The 22,040-nt window shown below is 37.3% G+C and overlaps 1 protein-coding gene and 1 long non-coding RNA gene across 3 annotated transcripts; one reads left to right on the plus strand and one right to left on the minus strand.

The window, feature by feature from the left end:
* Nucleotides 1-773: 773 nt before the first annotated feature.
* Nucleotides 774-8,990, minus strand: LOC307166770. Of its 2 annotated transcripts, none has more exons than XR_013822690.1 (4): nt 8,249-8,990; nt 7,740-7,830; nt 1,918-1,996; nt 774-969 (listed from the first exon to the last, which is right to left on the minus strand). It is a non-coding gene; the product is annotated as an uncharacterized lncRNA (long non-coding RNA). The 2 variants fall into 2 exon arrangements; XR_013822691.1 differs by having other exon boundaries at nt 7,735-7,830.
* A 6,925-nt stretch (nt 8,991-15,915) lies between these two features.
* On the plus strand, nt 15,916-20,295 carry LOC307167216 (rhomboid-related protein 4-like; the record flags this gene model as incomplete). Its single annotated transcript, XM_079886206.1, has 6 exons — nt 15,916-15,945; nt 16,721-16,810; nt 17,029-17,308; nt 17,733-17,865; nt 19,875-19,963; nt 20,247-20,295. 6 exons carry the CDS (start codon nt 15,916-15,918, stop codon nt 20,285-20,287), a joined length of 663 nt encoding a protein of 220 aa, XP_079742332.1. The 3' UTR covers nt 20,288-20,295.
* Between the last annotated feature and the right edge of the window lie 1,745 nt (nt 20,296-22,040).

Genomic DNA, 22,040 nt, shown 5'->3' on the forward strand with positions numbered 1-22,040 from the left:
CACAACAAAAAGGTTTAAAAACATATGGTTATAGTCATGATTACCATAATTTTACTGCAATTATTACAGCTATATTATTGCTGAATATTATATTGCTGTAATAATTGCAGTAAAATTATGGTAATCATGACTATAACCATGTATATTACTACTTGAACCATGGTTTAAAAAAATAAAAATAATAATAACATGGTTGGTACAGTTGTACCATAGTAAAACCATATAGTGCTTTTCACAATACAAATCGTTCCATAGCAGCTTTACAAAAAATGCATGTTCAAGGTTATACAATCGCAAAATATCCTTTAATCAGCCAGAGGCGACTGCTACTCACTGGAGAGCATCTTCTGGCAACAAAGTAATGTCCATAAGATAATACAAATAATGAGTTTAAAGTCCTAATTGCTATCCTTCAACATTTTTAAAGGGTAAGTTTGCAGATTTTCAACCTGCTATTCTTACAATGTTGATAATATGTTAGAACAATGTTTCTCTGAGTTACGTGTACTGAGATATTCCTGTTTATTTGTCAGCAAAACTGTCATGCAAACCTTCCCCGGTTTCACAGAAAAGGCTTAAGATAGTCCCAGACTAAAATGCATGTTTGAACTGTCTTAACTGGAAGCAACTTGCACTCACATATCTTAAAATATTTCAGTGCCATTGTTTTGGTTCAAGATGCACACCAGTAATGTTTTTTTTTCCTTCTTTTTTTTTTCTAAAGTAGGCTACATTTTAAAAAGCTACTTAAATATCCTAATTTCACTAAGGCCTAATCCTGGCTTAATCTAAGCCCTGTGTGTGAAACCGGGCCAATGCAATATAAGGATAATATCTGGCAGTTTTGTGTCCATCTATAGTTGCCATCATCTGAAGTCTTTGTGAGTGTTGGTGTCATTAGAAGTCTTCACAAGTGAGGCTGGATCCACACTGGAGCTGCTATAATCTCTAGTGAACTTGCTGGGCATCCTGAGATAGAAACAGGGAAGCAACAGGAGCAAGATTAGCATATCTGCTGTACATATTATTTCAGGCAAAAGATGATCATGTGCACTTTTTACTATTTCATCACATTAACTGTAGTGCACGATTATGAGATGTGTAAATTGAATGCTTGGCTCCAGAGATGTGTCTTTAATCTAGATTTAAATTAGGATCATGTTTCTGGGCCCCAAACATTATCAGGAAGGTTATTCTAGAGTTATTCCCTTACATTCAATTGAATTAATAGGAAATCATCTGATTTTAATGAGAAAACATGACCTAACAAGTCAGCATTTTTATATTTGAATACTATACATTCTCACAATGCAAACGTCCTAAACATTTCTGAGTATTATCAATGTTGAAAACAATTGTGCTGCTTAATATTTCTGTGAAAACCAGTGTAACAGTTTAATCCATTTTCTTTTTTCTCTCTCCAGGAGTAATTGTTAAATAGACCGAACATATATAAATGGTAGTTTACACTACTAAACTCAAAAGTTTTTTTTTTTAAAGAAATTCATATTTTATTCAGCAAGGATGCATTTAATTGAGAGTAAAGATTTCTGTTTCAAATAAATGCTTTTTTTTTTCTTTCTATTCATCAAATAAAAAATATGAAGCAGCACAACTGATTTCAACACTGATAATAATCATTAATGTTTCATCAAATCATCATATTAGAATGAATTCTGAAGGATAATGTGATGCTTCTCCATTGAAAACAGTTATTTAAATGTTTTAATATTATTTCACATTATTATTGTTTTTACTGTATTTTTAATTAAATAAATGCAGTCTTGGTGAGCATAAGATACTTCTTACAAAACAAATATATATTTTTACCAACAACATTAGAGTATGTTTGAAGTTTTAGTTTAGTTCCTTTATTGTCCACAAGTGTACATTTTTCTTTGGCTTGGTTTTACTTACTAGTCATCTGGTTGATAGCGCCTTAGAGATGATGATCAGCTCAACTCTGCTACGGTTCAGGACATCAGCATGGAAGGATCTAGGAACACAACAAACCATTTGTCACAGAGCCTACAATATTATTATACAATGACAGGTTTTATTAAAAGGAAAGAAGCTACAGCAGAGGTGAAATGCAGAAAAGAGAAAGAATATACAGAAAATGATTTCTTAATTAGTGTAGAGGCCAAAGTACAATTCATAGTAATGTAAATAAGAGTTAATGTTAAAAAGGTAAATAATTTCATTTAGAAGTTCATGTAATGGTTAAAATGTTAAATAATACTTAAAAGGTTAAAAGCATACTAGAATTCATGTTCTTATAGGATTTAGTACATATGGTAAAATAGTGTACTGCCTCTTTAAGAACCGGCCAAACTCCGGCTACATTACGTTGATTCTCATTATGTGATTCAGATGTTGAGAGCTGTGGAAGCGAACGGTTTTCTTACCTGCTAACTGCTAACTTCTAGCTACTTCTATTAAGAATATTTTATTTCATTAGCAACTAAAATAAGTGTATTAGTCAGCTTACATTCTTTTTTGTAAATCGGAAAAACTAGCCGACTTTCGGCTACTAGCCTTATCATGCGCTGTGCTCATGGCTGGTGAGTGCTAAGTGGATTGCTAACGGTCTCAACGAGTTCGTCGTTGCTGCTGCATGACTGTTGCAAGTGGAACCTGTAAAAAAAAAACGTCTCTTCATGAGAGCCTTTGAGCACCGCATAGAAAGTAAGACTGAAAACAGCAAAGATCGGCTTTACTATCTAGAAAAGCACACATATGGACAGCCTAATGACTTAGTGCGCAGCTGTTTTCATATGGATCCAGATCAGGGCTACCCTGAAGCCAAGAGACTTCTAAAGGAACGCTTTGGTGATTAATATAAGATATCCGTGGCATATCTAGACAAGGCTTTAAACTGGCCTGCCATTAAAGCAGATGACACCAAGGCACTTGAAGCATATGCCCTCTTTTTGACAAACTGCAATAATGCAATGTCAGATCTGCAGTACTTCGAAGAGATGGAAAATGCTGCTAACATGCGCACGATCATCTCAAAGCTCCCATACAGGCTGAGAGAGAGATTCAGGAGTGTCGCCATAGACATTCAGAAAAAGCAAGATCGGCGGACAAAGTTCAAAGACGTAGTGTCATTTGTCAACACACAGGCTGAAATGGCAGCACACCCTGTGTTTGGTGAAATCTCAGGACAAACAAAGCGTCAGACTGAAAGGTCAAGTGGAAAGAAAAATATCACAACACTAGCCACTGAAGTAAAAGAACAAAAAGCTGAGAAAGATGCTGCTGGTGCCGGAAACAAGAAAGCTCAGGAGAAGGGAACAAACATGGACAAAGCCTTCATTAAACCTTGTATCTTCTGTCTGGGAGATCATACCATGGAACAGTGCAAGAAACTCCAAAGAAAGTTGCACAAAGAAAAGCTTGAATTCCTTAAGAGCAAAGGACTTGGTTTCAGTTGTCTTATAGGAGGACACATGAGTAATGCCTGTGAAGAAAAGAAGAGCTGTCAGATATGTTTATGTTCAGCGACACACCCTACGCTCTTACACATAAAGCAGAAATTTAAAGACTTACCAAAGGAAGAGGCTTCACAGGAGAAGCAAAATGAGGAGTCTCCAAAGAAAGAGTAAACCGTTGTCAGTGGATTCGTGGATGCAGGGGAAGCATGCTCTCAGACTGGGGTCGGGGGTACAGGTAGTGTCCTCGCCATCGTTCCTGTGAGAGTAAAGGCAAAGAAAGGCAACAAGGTGTTGACTTGTTATGCATTCATGGATCCAGGGTGTAACGCCTCCTTCTGCACTAAAAAGCTGGCGAACGACCTTCACCTGCAAGGAAAAAATGTGAACATCCTACTCACTACTATGGGAGACCAAAAGACAGTCTCATGCAAAGCTGTATCAGACCTAGAAGTGAGTAGCCTAGAAGGTGATGACTTTATCGAGCTTACAGGTGTTTTGTAATGCATTGGGAAGGTGTGCCGAGGACAACAAGAACATGTTTGGTGCAGCAGTAGTGGATACAGTCTTAAATCATTTTTATCTAGATGATTGTTTGAGATCAGTTGCCACTGAACAAGAAGCAGTCAGACTACTCCAAGACTTGAAGGCCATCTGTCAAACAGGAGGTTTTAGACTGACAAAATGGACGACGAACAATCGAAATGTGTTGTTAAAAATTTGAGGACCGGGCAACAGAAGTCAAAGATCTCGATCTTGACCAGGATTCACTCGCCATCAAGAGAGCTTTGGGAGTACAGTGGTGTATCCGGTCAGATCAGTTCAAGTTCCACGTGCACATAGAGCAGAAGCCTCTCACCAGGAGAGGAATCCTGTCTACGATGAGTTCAGTCTACGACCCACTGGGAATGTTGTCGCCAGTCATACTGCCTGCTAGAAACATCCTGCAAGAATTGTGTAGACTAAGAACAGGCTGGGATGACAATGTGCCAGAACATTTCGCACAACAATGGACAGAGTGGACTGAAGAACTTCAACAGCTCACTGACTTTAAGGTGGATCGGTGCTTTAAACCACCTGAGTTTGGGAAAACAGTGCAAGCTCGGCTGCATCACTTTTGTGACGCGTGCGAAACAGGCTATGGTACTGTTACTTACTTAGTCCAGAAGAACAGTAGCAACCAAATATGCTGCTCATTTGTCTTGGGAAAGTCAAGGGTTGCCCCTCTCAAACCACCAACTATCCCGCGGATGGAGCTGACGGCGGCTGCCTTAGCTGTGAAGGTGGATGTCATGCTGAAGAAAGAACTACAGTTGCCACTGTCAGATTCCAGGTTTTGGACGGACAGTACTGCCGTACTCAAGTACTTAGTAAATGAGAACATCAGATTTAAGACATTTGTGGTGAACAGGATTGCCATAATTTTGCAAGCATTAAAAGTGCAGCAATGGAGCTACATCAACACTCAGTTGAATCCTGCTGATTGCGCCTCCAGGGGACAAAAGGTGAGTGTCTTCATGAAGAACGAAGTTTGGATTGCAGGGCCTGTCTTCCTCAGTAAACCTGAAAGGGAATGGCCAGACAAACATGATCACCTAGAAGAGCTCACAGCTGAAGATCCTGAGGTCAAGAAAGGCATACTTGTCAATGCTACAACAGCAGAAGAAAGCACTGATGCAATGCAACAACTAATTCAATACTATTCTTCATGGATACACCTCAAGAAGGCTGTGAAGGCTCACACAACTCAAGGGAACCCTGGTAAACCTGTCAAGGAAGAGAAAGGAGATGAATGGATTGTACAGTGATCAACAACGGGTGAACAGGGAGATGTTGAGCTACAAAAAGAGTCTCAAACAGACTTACCTGACCGTGGAGAATCTGCGACAAGCTGAGATGGATATCATCAGCCATTGTCAGCAAAGTAGGTTTCAGGAAGAGATATCTGCTCTTCGGAGAAAGGACTCCATCAAGAAGAGTAGTCGAATCTTCAGACTGAATCCACAACTTGAAGAGGGAATCCTTCGTGTTGGAGGGAGGCTCAATCGAGCATCCATGCCAGCCAAAGCCAAGCACCCGATGATCCTGCCTAAGAACCATTGTGTGGCTGATCTGATTCTCCAGGATTCGCGTGAGCGGCTGGGACACAGTGGACGTAATCATGTCTTGTCTCATGTACGTCAAAAGTACTGGATTATCGATGCTCCCTCGTCAATCAGAAGAATGCTGTCACGGTGTACTATCTGTCGAAGACAACATGGTGCATCAGGCACACAAATGATGGCGGACTTACCAAGAAACAGAGTTGTACCAGACGAGCCACCCTTCACCAGAACTGGAGTGGATCTATTTGGGCCATTCAACATTAAACGTGGAAGATCATCTGTAAAAAGATATAGGGTGATATTTACTTGCCTTGCTTGTCGTGCGGTCCACATAGAAATGGCAACATCGTTGGAAACAGACTCCTTTATTCAAGCTCTGCGTCGCTTCATTGCGAGAAGAGGTCAGGTGAAGGAGATGAGATCTGATAATGGGACCAACTTTGTTGGAGCTGATCATGAGCTCAGAAAGGCAATAAAGGAGTGGAATACTTCACAAATAGAGAACAGCTTGCTCCAACGTGACATCAGACGGTTATTCAATCCACCATCCGGATCCCACCATGGAGGGGTGTGGGAGAGAATCATCCGGTCCATCAGGAAAATCATGGGTGCTACACTGAGAGAACAAAACTTGGATGAGGAAGGTCTTCAGACGTTCTTCTGTGAATGTGAAGCCATTCTGAATAGTAGGCCTATTACCATGCCTTCCAATGATATTAATGATCTGGAAGCTCTTACCCCACAGCACTTACTCCTGCTCAAAACTAACTCCAACTTACCACCAGGACTCTTCCATAAGGATGATATTAATGCACGTAAAAGATGAAGGGAAGTCCAGTATAGACTTTATGTAGCCCTGCTCCTTTACTGCTGCTTCTGTGTAGATGAGAGAATCAAAGTGAGTGTGCGTTGTGCTCACGTTTCATTGATTACGGCCAAGCATGCGCCCTTAAAATAGCATATGAATAACATGCGCAACGCGCCACTGACTTTAAACTATTTTTTTTCGGTCAGTAGCGGAATTGTTTTCTAAACCTGCAAAATAGCATGAGGGAACGTTTGCGCCGGAACACGCCTCCTCTTTGCGCTGAACCGCCCCGGGGAGCGCAAGTTCATTCCCTAATTTACCGACGTGCGTCTGTGGAGGGAAAAGATGAAATGAGGGAATGAGGGAAATGAAACATGCGTCGGTGTACAAAGTCAATTGCGCTGGGTGCAAGATAGGGCCCATTGTGTTGTGTTCAAAACCCTATAACACTTGTGGTGTTCCCGGTCAAAAATGACCGGCCTACAAAAAATAGCTTATAAATCACTTGTTATGCTATATTATCACCAAATTTTGGATTCAATCTTTTGTCAACTTGTTCTCTTGCAGTTAGGACTGGTTTTATATTTCTATTTGCATCTGATTAATAGTAGGTCTCATTTATCTGAGAGTAGGCATTTATGAATAATTTTGGAAATATTAAGTAAAATATGAACATGTGCATTATGTTCATGTACACATATGTGCATGTGTGCTTGCAAACATCGGGCCTTGGACCTGTGCATGTGTCGATACATGCATACACACACTACCCAAATGCATACAGATGCTACCCAAACACACACACACATTAAAACACACAAACTATTTTGAGTATTACACACATTCTTTTTCACAGAGAGAAACTTGATCCTACCCTGACCTGCATCTAATATTAATTCATCCCTCTGACATTCATAGACACACAAAACAAATCAAACTTCCTTGTGAAACATTTAAGTAGAATAGTTTGATATAACAGTGCAAATGTTTTCATATTTTATTTCATATTTCCAAAATTATTCATAAATGCCTTCTCTCAGATAAATGAGGCCTACGATTAATCAGATGCAAATAGAAATATAAAACCAGTCCTAATTGCAAGAGAACAAGTTGACAAAAGATTGAATCCAAAATTGGGTGATAATATAGCATAACAAGTGATTTATAAGCTATTTTTGTAGGCCAGTCATTTTTGACCAGGAACACCACAAGTGTAGTAAAAAAGAACAAAAATTGTAAAATATTTGAGAAGCAGTTATACCCTTTGTGAACAAAAAGTCACTAAGTTTCAGTCCAATGTGATAACATTAACTAGTATTTTTGGGAAAAATAACATCTTCTCCAGATATGAAAATGGATGAAGTTATTTAAAGAGCTTCCTCACTTCACCTGTGTCTCCCACTTCTCTGGCAGCAGCTTTCTTCAGAAATGTTGAAGTCGTGGAGCTTCCCTCTGTTGTAGAGGGATTATTTTGTTGCTGCTGAAATCACAGAACAATTTTTATCAATATTTGTTAACCATTGAGCTAGTTTCAGCTAATTTTAGCACTCCATGTAACTTAACTTAAGTGACGTCACCGATTAACAGTACGTTTATTTTAAATAAATTAGCTCACTTCCAAGCAAAATCTTTACAAAACAATCAAAACCTCTCATCTACACATAAGATGTGATTAAAGGCCCAAACTTTCATAAACAAAAGCAAGCTATAAAGTTAGCCTAACCTTAACGTTAGCTGCTACCTCTGCTGAAAACGGTTGAGATGCTAACGGACTTTTTCGAAGACACTAAACCATTTCTATAAAGTAAATATTCAACAGAAGCGTGTCAATTATAAATAAGAGCAGTGTCAAGAACAGTTGTGTGTATTATTTGTGTGATTTTAGAGGCTAAACTCACCTGAAAGCAGTGAAAACAACAGCGAGAGACGGAGTTTTGCTGACAGTTGAGGTAGTGCGGTGCCGCGCCGTTTCCATGGCAACTCATCTCCGCTCCAGTGTTTGAAGGCGACTCGAGTGTTCACGCGCACGCACATTATAACGCGTCACAGTCACACAGCATTTACAAACATAAACATCTAGAATTAGAACCTTACTTGAATAAAAATCTCATTATTAAATCATGAATTTAAAACTCATTTTGAAGTTCTATGACCCATTCATAGGTGCAAATTACCACTCCTGCACGTGATAGTGGGACAATTGTGGCTTTTTTATAATTTCAGATTTTTTAAATTGTTTTTACGAACACTCAAGCCCCATATTTCATTTGAACGCGTGCTAAAAATGCTCATAGGCAGTATTTTTTTTATACCACCAACACTTGCTTTTGATATAGTTACAGCTATTAGGTCAGTTTCACCATTTTTTTATTTTGTGCTTTCAGATTCTTTTTAACTGTAAAAATAAATTAAAACAAATATACATTTATAAATTAAAGATGTCATGTAAGTGCTCAGAAAAACGTGGACCGTCTATCGGCTTGCCACTGGTGTGCCGACGGTGGCCCAGCCGCGGAAAACCGCTGGTGGCGTGCCACCCAAAAAACGCTGGCAGACCGACGGGATTTTCAGATTGGTCGGGTTGCCGATGGTGTACCGCCGGAGGTCCGACCGTGTCAAGCCGCTGACTTTGTGCCGCCCAAAAAACGCTGGTGGACCGCCAGGTCATTGTTAGCTGGGGACGATGGGTCAGAGATTTATGTGTAGCCTACACCAGAGAGTCCTGCACGGGTCCGATTTTGTAAATCCGCACCCGACCCGTTTTCCAACAGCAGCACTAATAAAAATCTGCACCGACCCGCTTAAAATAGAACCGACACCCGACCCGCACCCGAAATAAAATCAGTTTAGACTATCACATTATAGACACACTTACAAAAATGTTTATTGCCAGGTCATACAGAAGTTATTACACGACAATTAACACAAGGACAACTTCAGCCGAAGCTGTCAAAAGGCCGATACATGAAGAACATGGCTAACGTTACCACACAAATCGAACAGACGCGGCTACACCACTATGCCACGCAATTTCGTCTAGCCTACATCTGACAATTTTGGGTTCAAACACGCCCTGCACACCACACATACTAACAGTGTTAAATATGAAAAATACCGTTCGATAGAACGGCTTTGTTACCAGTTATCTGCGTGCTTCCTCAGGGATGAAGTTCCACATTTGCGGCTATCCAACACGAAAATGTTTGCAGCAAAGCTTTTTACAATATTTTCTTCAGATAACTCCAAATTTCTCCCACACACTGGACTTGATTTTTGATGACGTATTGTCGACAACTTTACAATCTCCACTAGCTATTCTTTTCTTCAACTCCTCAGCATCTATCTCGACGACTGCAAGCAGATCGCGCGCGCGGTTATGAATTTTTAAAAGTGGAAGTAGCCTAGGTAACGTTATAGATCCTGGGAGGGCGTGGCGCGTCGGCACAAATAAACTGATGTGGATTTTAAATTATTTTATCAACTTGAAATACAGGCATATTTTTGTAGATGTGTTTGCTTGCTAAACTAAATATGCATATATTTTTACGTCTGTCATGTTGGATCCATAGATAAACAAACTGCTTCGGTGTGTCGCATATACTTCGTCATCGTCTTGCTGCTCCCTCCCCGTTCTGTGATTGGTTCCCTATTTCAGGGGAAAAATTAGCCCATGGTAGCCAGACTACCTTGCAGCGTGAATAAAATCGCGCTGCTCAAGGCAGTATGGGGAAACCCAGGCTAAGTCATAAATGCAGTTATTCTGTCTATGTAGCCTAGAATACTTTATTTATTTATTATTTATTTAATTACATGATTTAATTTTAATTTTAATTTAGCATCATCCGTTTCAAATTGAAAAATAAAATGCAATTGGTGATTTCACGTTTTATTTTCACTACAATTTCGAGGCAAGACTGCCAATATTAAAATGAAAAGGCAAACGTGAAAAAGAAACATATACAGTTTTTACAGAGTTTTTTTTATATCACACAATAATAGTGACACATTTCATATTCAAATTTAAAGTTTACACTGTAAAAAGTAAAACATTGGATTAACTTAATAAATTTGAAGTAACCATTCACAATAAAGATTTTACATTGACCTAATGTTCAGAAACCATTCAGTTCAAACTAATTTTCTGGATTTCATGCAAACTCTATTCTGAATTTGGTGTAAATCAATATTTTAAATTGGCTTAAATAAATAAAAAAAAAGACTTGATCTAAATAGATTTTTCTTCAATCTGAAATATGTATTAATTGCAAGTAATATAAAATCTCAACATATATATATACACATACAATTTAAATGAGTCAGATCAAACGTTCTTTTAAATATTTATTCAATTTTGTATGAAAATCACAGTTTTTAAGATTAGACTTTTTTGGTAAAACAAACATTGTTTTACAAATACAAATGTAATTCTGAGACAGTTCAAGTAATCAGTTCATTGCAAGTTGAATTTCATATATAGCAGTATTAAAATGTGAATATATCATATAAGAACAAAAAGAACAAGAATAAGAAATAAGAACAAATAGCCTACCTAAAAATACTGCTTCTCTCAGGAATTAACATTTTTGGCAGAAGAAATAAATGTAAATCAAATACAAAACATAGATATTACCACATCCAGTCAACAACAAACTTACTAAACTACTATTACAATGTTGAACATTGTGTTCATCAAAGCACTGAAATGGAGGCTGTCAGTCAGTCACTGACTATGCAGCAGTGTGCAGAGGCGACATATTTTGGGGGTCATTTTTCTTGTGTCAAGTTCCATGAGCACTTTCTGAAAAAACTCAAAAGTGAATTTCAGTTCTTTTGGATACTTGAGGTTTAGCACATATGTCAGTCCAAATAACATTGCTACAGCAGCTGCGGTTGAGGGCACGTTACTGAGGACCTCTGTGCCCTCAATGAGAACCCTGGTGTCTGTCTCACTGATTAAGATAGCCATTGGTTGCTCCAGTCCATCACCTGGCATATCCTGGCGAGACAATACATAGTAATGAATAAAGAGTGCTGACCAGACCCAGTTGAGTGTGTGAGAGACACCTATGCTTATTCTGCATTTCCTGAACTGAGTGAGAGTGTAACCCCTGTTGTGTGATCATAAATGAGTACACCTCTGCTTGTTTTGCATTTCGTAAGCTGCATGTAACTTATATGAGAAAGACCCTGTTACAGTGTGCTATAATAACTTCTAATCTGCGTGTCTGATCATTAAATGATATGACGTTAATGCTTTTCAAGTATTTAAATGCTGAATGAGTTTCCCCATTACATTATGCTAGATAGGTCGAGCTAGCCTGTAAACACAAATGTTAACGGTCACTTGAGAGACGCCCAGACGGAGGTCCCGACGCGAGCGGCGAGCCATAACGTTAGCTGCGGAGATCCGCGAGAAGGGCCCGGCGCACGTCCAGAGTCCCCCCCGAAAAGCCCGCCTCCACGCCGGCGCCACCGGGGACCTGGGCCACCGCCGACAGCCCCCCGAGGGAGACCGCCGAACGGCGGGGGAGAGGGACCGAGCACACCCGGCCACACCGACACCTCGGACGGGAACGGGAGGCTATCAGTAAAACTGAGCCAAGGAAGTCACCTTATAAAAACTGAACTAGTCGCCTTATAAAAATTATATTGTGAGTGCTGAAATAAAGGGCAAGGATAACGCAGACGAGCAAATTTTGGTTAATTGCTCCCCCTTACCTGACAAACGTGTCCTGTTCGCTTCGCGCTGTTCAGCAGATAACCCTCCGTCTTCTGCGTTCGGTCTCTTCCAGAACTTTCTCTGGAGTTTTCATGCGTGCGCATGCGCAAACCATGTTTAATCTAATAAAAGTAGTTTGATCGAATGTATAATTTAAATTTCATTGTTATGTTATAATTTTATATTGTATCAATCTAAGAAAATAGATTGAAAGACACATACAAATTACAAAATGTAATTTTACTTAACAATCTAATAATTTTACTCTATTGGAATGGAAAAAAAATACATCAAACGAAAAACAGCAATGTTTTACTTTTTACAGTGTAGTTGTCATTTTATTTCCTCTTTTATTTCACAGTTTTCATTTTCATTTTCAAAGACAACCTGTATGCAAATTCTATGTTAATGAGTTGGGATGGGCAGTATTTCAGATACATGTATTTAAAATACGTATTTGAAATACAAAATACTATTTAGTATTTTGTATTTTAAAGCATTTGGAAAAAATCTAATGTAATTTGTATTTAAATACATTTAAGATGAGTATTTTTGTATTTTCAAAATACATAAAATACTTTTTGCCAGTCAACCTCTTTATCAGGGTACTGATGTTGTGCATCCAGACATTCACTAGCTCAACATTTGATCAGCGATTTTTCTTTTCTTTTTTCTTTTTTTATAAGGTGAGAATGTCAAGATCAATTCTACTTGTTGATTAAAGTTATGCATTATTCACTTCAGTTAACATGAAAGAATAAAAGAAAGAATAGTTGATTTTTATCAACTATGTCAAATGTGTTTAAAGCATTACTGCATGTTAGGGCTGGGTGATATGACACAACATATCATGGGGATGATATAAAGTTTGAATTGATGGAACTTTTTCTAAATCGTTTACATAGATGGGCCTATTTGTGGGGTAAGCAAATATCCGTGCAGCTTTTGGGCAGGAATTATTGGAACGTTGGAGTGGAAAAAGAAGCACTGATGAATGATACTCCACAAAAATCTTCAGCTTTTAGTTTTATTTTACATAAAAAATAATAATCAAAAAGGGGTAAATAGTGTCAAATGAATCTAAATTAATTCTAATTTTAAATTTTAGATATTTTCTAATTTTAATAAACGTATAGAAACAAATAAACTTGACATAAAATAAACATACAATTACTTAAAAAGCATTGGACTACCTGCAAAAAAAAAAAAAAAAAAAAAAAAAAAAAAATTCGGTTTCGACCGCAGCCAAGGTGAAATGAAAGTAAAATCTTACGTGTCCTACTCTTTTTATGACAGTCTATGGTCCTACTGTTGATCGCTAGTATTAGGACTAGGAATCGCTTGACACAACATCCAATTTACAACGGAACTTCGAGCATTCAAAACAGCAGCTGTAGCCTACATTCAGTTGTAATGGTAAGTCATAAATGCACAGTAATTCTGTCTGTAGCCTAGAATACTTTATTTATTTATCAAAATAATAGTGATTGTATGTATGTAGAAGGCTAGATAAGATTACATGCGTGAAGGAATGCCTATTTATGGAAGGCATTTTCTGCCAAAATTAAATATCAATTAAATGATAAAAATGAAAACTAAAACCAGATTAACCATTTCATTACAGAAAACTGTACGCAAAATATGTGACAAAATTGAGAATGAAATGAAATGATTTAATTTTTTAATTAATTTAATTAATTTTGACAGTGCACCATCCGTTTCAAATTGAAAAATAAAATGCAATTGGTGATTTCACGTTTTATTTTCACAATCTCAAGACTGCCAATATTAAAATGAAAAGGCAAACGTGAAAAAGAAACTGCAGTTTTTACAGAGCTTTTTATTAACGCTTACACAATAATAGTGACACATTTCATATTCAAATGTAAAGTTAGTTGTCGTTTTATTTCCTCTTTTATTTCAGTTTTAGTTTTCGTTTTCATTTTCAAAGACAACCTGTATGCAAATTCTATGTTAATGAGTAAGTGAGGCTTATTCAAATAACCGTGCAACAGACACGATACGAAGTTATTGAAATATGATCATATTGTAATCGAGAAGTGAAGAGTCATGGCGAAATCTGAAGTCAGCTTTTGCGGGAAAAGCTGATTACCGCAGCATTGGAACGAGAGAAGAACAACACAAACCAGACTGTCCAGCAAGCGTCAAACCTTCGGCCCACTGTTCCTCAGCTTGAGTCGCGGGCATCTTCAGTTGCCAGAGAAACTGTTCAGCGAAAGTAGGCCGTAATGATGTTAGACTATAGAGCTGTTAAGTCCCGCCCCTTCCGCTAACCCCGCTGGACCTCAAAGTTGAAAAACCGTCAATGCAAGTGAATGGGAGAAAATAATAATTTTCTGGTCCCGTTTGAATTGTGCCATGAATGTGAACATATGTTGTCTGTGAATTTTTTATATAACTTTTCGTGTAAAGAATGATACAATTTAGCGGGTAGAAGTTTGATACGGTTAGACTTTGTGTGAGAGCACTTTGTGGACAACTCTCGACGCGTTTGAAACGTCACCACCACTAGCACACGGACTAGCTCACGGATCCCGCTAAACATGGCTGTGTCTTTGGTGCACTTCACCGCCTTCTTTCAGGGAGAGGACAAAATCGTTGAAGTTGGTGAAAACCACGGGTAAGTCAACTTTATGGGGCGACGTCACATAGGCGACATGTAGTCTTTCTCGTTATGTCTTTTCCACAACTGCTAGCCGAAGAATCATATACTGTCAAACTCGTAACATGAAAAGTTATATAAAAAATTCACAGACAACATATGTTCACATTCATGGCACAATTCAAACGGGACCAGAAAATAATTATTTTCTCCCATTCACTTGCATTGACGGTTTTTCAACTTTGAGGTCCAGCGGGGTTTTACGGAAGGGGCGGGACTTACCAGCTCTGGTATAGTTGTATACACCACAACTATAACGATAAAGATATGAGGAACGATATCGTTGGGATCACTTTCAGAACGATTTTTCCAGCTGTCGAACGATAAAACACTGACAGCCAATCAGAATCAATTCTAATTTAAAGGTCTCGCGCATTTAAAATGAATCTGGATCATCCGGGCGCGCGCGTGCTTATAATAAAAAGACCGTTATCGGTCGTTGGTGTGGACGCATATATAGTTATCTTTATCGTTATCTTTATAGTTATCGTGCTTGCTTGGTGTGAACGGGCCTTTACAGTCCCATTCATCCAACATTTTTGGTGCATCCATCTATAGCCATGACATTGCCCAGATGTTTGAAGTTGTTGTTCTATGAAAGCTGCCACCTCTGCCACATCCGTTTTGTTCTTTCTGCGCCAAAGTGCTTAACATCCTCTCAAGTTTCCTCTGTTCCTCTCAATCCTCCTCTGTTTGCTCAGAGCTATTCCATGCCGTTCAGCTAGTACGGCAAGAATTTCATCATTTGTAAAACCACGATCGAAATACTCCTTAATTTGTTCATAATTCATCATGTGTGGGGTCGCGTGCGTCAGATCAATGAGCGTGCCAGTCGGCAAGTCATAATTTCGATTTAGTTATGTCATAATTTTGACTTTTAAAGTCATAATTTCGACTTTTTTGATCTCATAATTTCGATTTGGTATGTCAAAATTTTGACTTTTTATCTCATAATTATGACTTTTAAAGTCATAATTTCGACTTACTATGTCAAAATTTCGACTTGGTATGTCAAAAGTTTGACTTTTTATCACATAATTATGACTTTTAAAGTCATAATTTCGATTTAGTAAATCATAAATTCGACATTTTATGTCATAATAATGACTTAAGAATGTCATAATTTCAAATTTTATGCTCGTTTTTTTTCTTATGTGGCGGTAATGGGCTTCCATAGATATAAACTCACAATTGTGAGATATAAAGTCCAATTCTAAGGAAAAAAAAAGACAGACTTTTTTTTTTATTTTTTTTTTTACCTCAGAATAGTTTATAGGCTATCTCACAATTCTGACTTAATAACACGCAATTGCGACTTTATATCATGCAATTCTGACTTTATATCTCCCAATTGCGTATTATAAAGTCAGAATTGCGTGAAATAAAGTCGCAATTGCGAGAAAAAAAGCCAGAATTCTGACTTTATAACACGCAATTGCGACTTTATTTCACGCAATTCTGACTTTATAACACGCAATTGCGACTTTATTTCACGCAATTCTGACTTTATATCTAGCAATTCTGAGAAATAAAGTCAGAATTGCGAGATGTAAACTCGCAATTGTGAGATAAAAAGTCGCAATTATCTTTCAAAATGTTTATTCTGTGGCGGAAACAAGCTTCCATATCTATATGCACTTTCACCATTAAAATAAAATAATTTAATTTAATTCTCAATTTTGTCACATATTTTGCGGACGGTTTTCTGTAATGAAATGGTTAATCTGGTTTTAGTTTTAATTTTTATCATTTAATTTATTTATTTAATTAAATGCCTTCCATAGGTATTACCCATAATATTCTTATGATGTTTAGTATGTGTAATAGATAGGGGCTTGTGAAAAAGCAAATTTCTTGGTTTGATGATATTTTGATTTGAATGTCCTTGTGTGTGTAGCACATATGAATGCATGATGACTTTATTGTGAAATTAAATGAAATACTTAATGTTATGCTATAATTTTCCAGCTGGGAATAAACAACATCCTACCTGTCACTCTTGCAACACTGGGCCTCAATGTCTACTTGTTCCTGTTTCCTGTCAAACCCCTCCCACAGGTAGATCATGTTATTATAACAAACTTCAACACAGAGCACATCCAAAATGGGTTTTTGCCACATCTGCCGATAGCAACTGAATGTAGAAAATTTGCCGATAACCATTCAACTTTTGTATTATTTTATTTAAAAGGTTGGTAAAAGTTGTAGACACATTTCTTAATATGTTAGTGTTGATAAGATGTTTTGTAAATCTGGTCTGTTTGTATGTTTTTCAGACGTGTTTGAGTGTTCAGGAGGTGTACTGGAATGGAGACTGGGCTCGTCTGTTGCTGTCTCCGTTTCACCATGCTGACGACATGCATCTATACATGAACATGCTCCTCCTCCTTTGGAAGGGCATCAAGCTTGAGAGGAAACTGGGAGGCGCCTGGTTTGCGTACCTGCTGTCTGTCTTCTCTGTGCTCACCGGATTGATCTACCTGCTCCTGGAGACAGGACTGACACGGATGACGGAAGACTCGTCGTATAGTCTACAGTGTGCGTTTGGGTTCTCAGGTGTGTGTTGTGTTGGATCATGATAACATTATGACAATTTAAAAGTACTGTTTTCCATTTTAATATATTTTTAAATGTAATTTATTCCTGTGATCAAAGCTGTATTTTCAGCATCATTACTCCAGTCTTCAGTGTCACATGATCCTTCAGAAATCATTCTAATATGATGATTTGCTGCTCAAGAAACATTTTTCATTATTATCAATGCTGAAAACAGTTGTGCTGCTTCATATATTTCATAAATCATGATTAAGAATTAATCTTTGATTAATAGAAAGTTCAAAAGAACAGCATTTATTTGAAATATAAATCTTTTGTAACATTGCAAGTGTCTTTACTGTCACTTTGATCAATTTAATGTATTGTAATTTTTATATTTCTCTAGTAAGAAATAAGCATTGCAGCTGTTTGTGGTTGGTTTCAGGTGTTCTGTTTGGGCTAATAGTGGTGGATAATCATTATCATCCAGACGAAGCCACATACATCATGGGGCTGCCCATAGCCAATCGCTACTCTTACTGGGTGCAGTTGGTCCTCATCCATGTCATGAATCCGGGGTAAGCATGACACTCATTTCAAAGACACTAGAGAACAGTAATACTATTAGATTTAGGCCAATCCCGATATAGGGAAATTTTTTCCCTCGTCATGCAAGACATGAGCAGTGCTCCACATTTCATTTATGTCTGTAATTTTTTTTTTTAATAATATTTTTTTTCTTTGCTGTTTAAAAATCCATTTGCGCAGCCATCATTTTCTAGCTAGAGCAGGAAATTAACCAACCAGCACACTCATAGAGATGTATTTTTCCTAGGGGTGTAACGATTCATCAACTACATTATCGATTTATATTCTTAATGATCCAACTATCGATCTGTGCTCGGCAAGTTATATTGATCTAGACATATATCGATCTAACATCGTTTAATGAATCGATTGTATCGATACTATGAAATAACGCATTGGACTTAAGCACGTCAGACTTTATAAGGATGTTTTTTTCTTAGTACTTTTAATGATAAAGGCGTTAAAGTTACTGGATTCAGTCTGCCTATCTGTGACGTGATCGCCATGCGTGACGCGCCAGCAGCAGCGCAAAGACAACAAGCAGCGCAAAGTCTCTCGCTAAGAGTTGTACACTTGAGTGTTTTTTTTGTTTCGAGGCAGACCAACACAAACAGAGGCATGGGAAAAGAAAAAAAAAACGGACTTTCCTGTCCTCTCAGCCGCTATACTGCAGTAGCGCGCACTCTTCAATTGCACGCGCAAATGCGGCGGCGCGCGCTGTAGGCTTATATCGTTTCACTATAGCCTATGTATAAAGCACAAAATAAACTACAAGCATGCAACGTCGTTACGTTTTAAATTAGAAAAAAACGTGTTGTCCAGATTCAGTATCTGCGGTCAGATGATGTTGTCAGGCTGTATGTATGTGTCATTATTCTATCATTATTTTCATAACTTGTAACAAAATAAAGTCTCTCACCTCAGAAAAACGAAATCTCATGTCCTGTCATCGTTATACTGTGCTCGTAGCGTGCACTCTTTAATTGCACGCGCATAATTAATTGATACCTGATTCCCTTTCAAGAATTTTTGGCTAAAAAGTCACTGAATCGATTTCAAGTCACTGAATCGTTTCGGATCTTATCGTTCTAAATGAACCAATATCGTCCTTGAATCGTATCGACAACCACGAATCGCGATACGAATCGAATCGTTGTTAAAACGAATCGTTACACCCCTAATTTTTCCACTTTTTTTATTTTTTATTTTTTTTACTGTGAAATGACAGTTCCATGTTTTTATTAAAATCAAGAAATACAAGTTCAATATGCACTGAATCCAGTAAAATGCATTTATTGTTTGCATAGTCTAATAAAGGAAAATAAACTAGTCGCTACTAAAAGAAATTTATTTTAGTATAAAATGTGATTTTTACCTACTAGCCTGTTATTCAGTTCATAATATTTAGCAGACTGAACAGATGAGATGGCATCGAGTAAATGACATTGTATCACTCAAAACTGGGCAAATTAAGGGAACATTCATAGTCTCACAGAGCCTGTCACAATTAACAAAGCTTATTGCCATTTTAAAACATGTTATTATCCAACATAATGGCAAATAGGCTTTCCAAAGAATGTAAATCAACATTTACGTACTATAATAGTAGTACATTTATCTCTCTCAAGGTGATGATACACAGGGCAACTTTTTGAGCATTGTTGCTTGGGCACTTTCCCATTGAAAATGGGCAATACATTTCTATCTGGATATTTTTTTTCGGTCGTGGGCCCTGTGTCTCATCTGGTTGCCCATTGACGGCAACATTGCACTGCAACATTGCTCAAAAAGTTGCCCTGTGTATCATCACCTTCACTTGTGTCCCACATTGTCCCGCAAAATCACATCTACATCCTGCAACAGAGCAATAACCAGGTGGTCACCGTAATTACACTACAGACCATATGACATAGTTTTTTTTTCTCTAAACTACATTTTGATTTATTGTTGGCCTAGGATCTGATTCACAGCTTATATTAACACACTTTCACTCTTGTAGGACGTCATTTGTTGGACATCTGGCTGGGATCCTGGTTGGGCTTCTCTACACGAAAGGACCACTAAAGAGGCTCATGAAAACCTGTGCAGGTAAACACAACAATTTGAGTGTTCTTGTGTGTGTTTGACATCTTTGTACCTTAAAGGGCTGGCATAATGCCCTTTTCACAAGATGTAAAATAAATCTCTGGTGTCCCCAGAGTGTGTATGTGAAGATTTAGATTAAAAAAAACACAGATATTTTTATATAGCATTTTAAAGTTGTCACTTTTTGAGGGTGAGCACAAACGCACAGTTTTTGTGTCTGTCCCTTTAAATGCAAATGAGCTGCTGCTCGTGGCACATTTTCAAAAATTTAGCCTTTTATGTTCAGACCGGAGTCAGACAAAGATGGAGAGACTCGAGAAGAAGTGACAACATGTAGACAACATTTCTGATTGGTTAGTTGGTGAATTTATGTAGCTTATGTGTAGTTATCTTCTAGTCATTGATTATCAAATTATGTCTTGATATTCTAAAAATCGTGTTCAGGGCGGGGTTTATGTAAACTTTAGGATTGGTGAAGTCACTAACACGGGAGGAAGCTTGTGTAGTCCCTACCAGCCGTTTGTTGTAGTCCTTAAAAAGAAATTTCTTTAAAAGAAAATATCTCCATTACTTTGAACTTTGGGCGCCGTGACTTTGCAGATGTTGTTTATGCTCAAACAGCAACATTACACACTAACTAAAGTTAGAAAAGTGAAATCATAATCAACCACCCCTTTAAATATGTTAATACTGTACGCACTACATTACTGTTCAAAGTTTAGGGTCAAGGATGTGTTAAAGTGATCAAAAGTGACAGTAAAGATATTTATAACGTTACAAAAGATTTCTAAAAAATCCTGAAAAAAATGTATCAGTTTCCACAACATTATTAAGCAGCACAACTGTTTCCAACTGTCAGGATCATGTGACACTGAAGACTGGAGTAATGATGCTGAAAATTCAGCTTTGATCACAGGAATAAATTACATTTTAAAATGTATGATTGAATTAGAAAACAGATATTTTAAACTGTATTAATATTCCCCAAAAATATATATATATTTACTGTATTTTTATCAAATAAATGCAGCCTTGGTGAGAATAAGAGTCTTAAAAACATAAAAAATCGTTCCTAACCCAAACTTTTGAACGGTTGTGTATTTATTAGATTTTTGTACAGTCCACAAATGAAAAGTGTCATTCCAAATGCTGGTTTTCTCTTTGTCAAAAGTGTTAGTGTGAATTACAGTGAGTTATGTTGAAGAAAAAAAACGTGGGATATTTTAGTGGAAAGAAATCACTTCTCACATTATATCCTGCTTAAGTGGACTAGTTGCACAACTACTTCCGTGTTCTAGTTAGTACATATCGGGAGTTTCCGGTTAGAGCGTTCAGCGCACCTTTTTTTTTATTATTATGCTTCAACAACACAATTAAAAAGGTACATTAACAAATCTCTCCATATCACCGCAGTTGTTCATCCTTAGGTTGAGCATAGCTAGTACAAAGAACAGAAAACTCATAATAAAACAAACGAATAATTAAATAAAAGAAATACAAAAAGAAATAAAATGAAGAGTAAATCAATCAAAAGGGGCTTTTTAAATTAATTTAAACGTATCCAGAAGAGAAATCAAATTAAGGGCTTTCTGATTTTTTACAAATTTTAAAGATTTGCACAAGAGTTTAACCTCATTCATCCAATGATTAAAGTTTGGTTTAGATTTAAACCATCTGCATCTATGAATGAAAAACTTTTCAAAACATAACAAGAAATGAATAACAAACTCACAATATTTGTTTTCCAGACCGACAACGACACCAACCTAATCAACTTCACCGTGAGGGGTGGGACTTCAACCCTCCTAGACTCTAACCAATTCTGCACCTTATTCCAAAAGGATTGCACCATATCACAATAAAAGAAGACATGCTCTAAATTTTCAATATTTGTTTCACAAAAAAACACAATTATTCACATCAAAATTAAATTTGAATCTTAAAAATTCATTAGTAGGATAACTCTCGTTTAAAATTTTGATGTTCACCTCCTTAGCTTTAGGAGGGAGGGGAAAAGACAAATAATTTTTCCTAATTTTTTTTTATTTCAACCGTATCAAAATCTTTAAGCACATATTCC

This window comes from Squalius cephalus (genome assembly GCF_949319135.1).
Source record: "Squalius cephalus genome assembly, chromosome: 11".
NCBI classification, from domain to species: Eukaryota; Metazoa; Chordata; class Actinopteri; order Cypriniformes; family Leuciscidae; genus Squalius; species Squalius cephalus.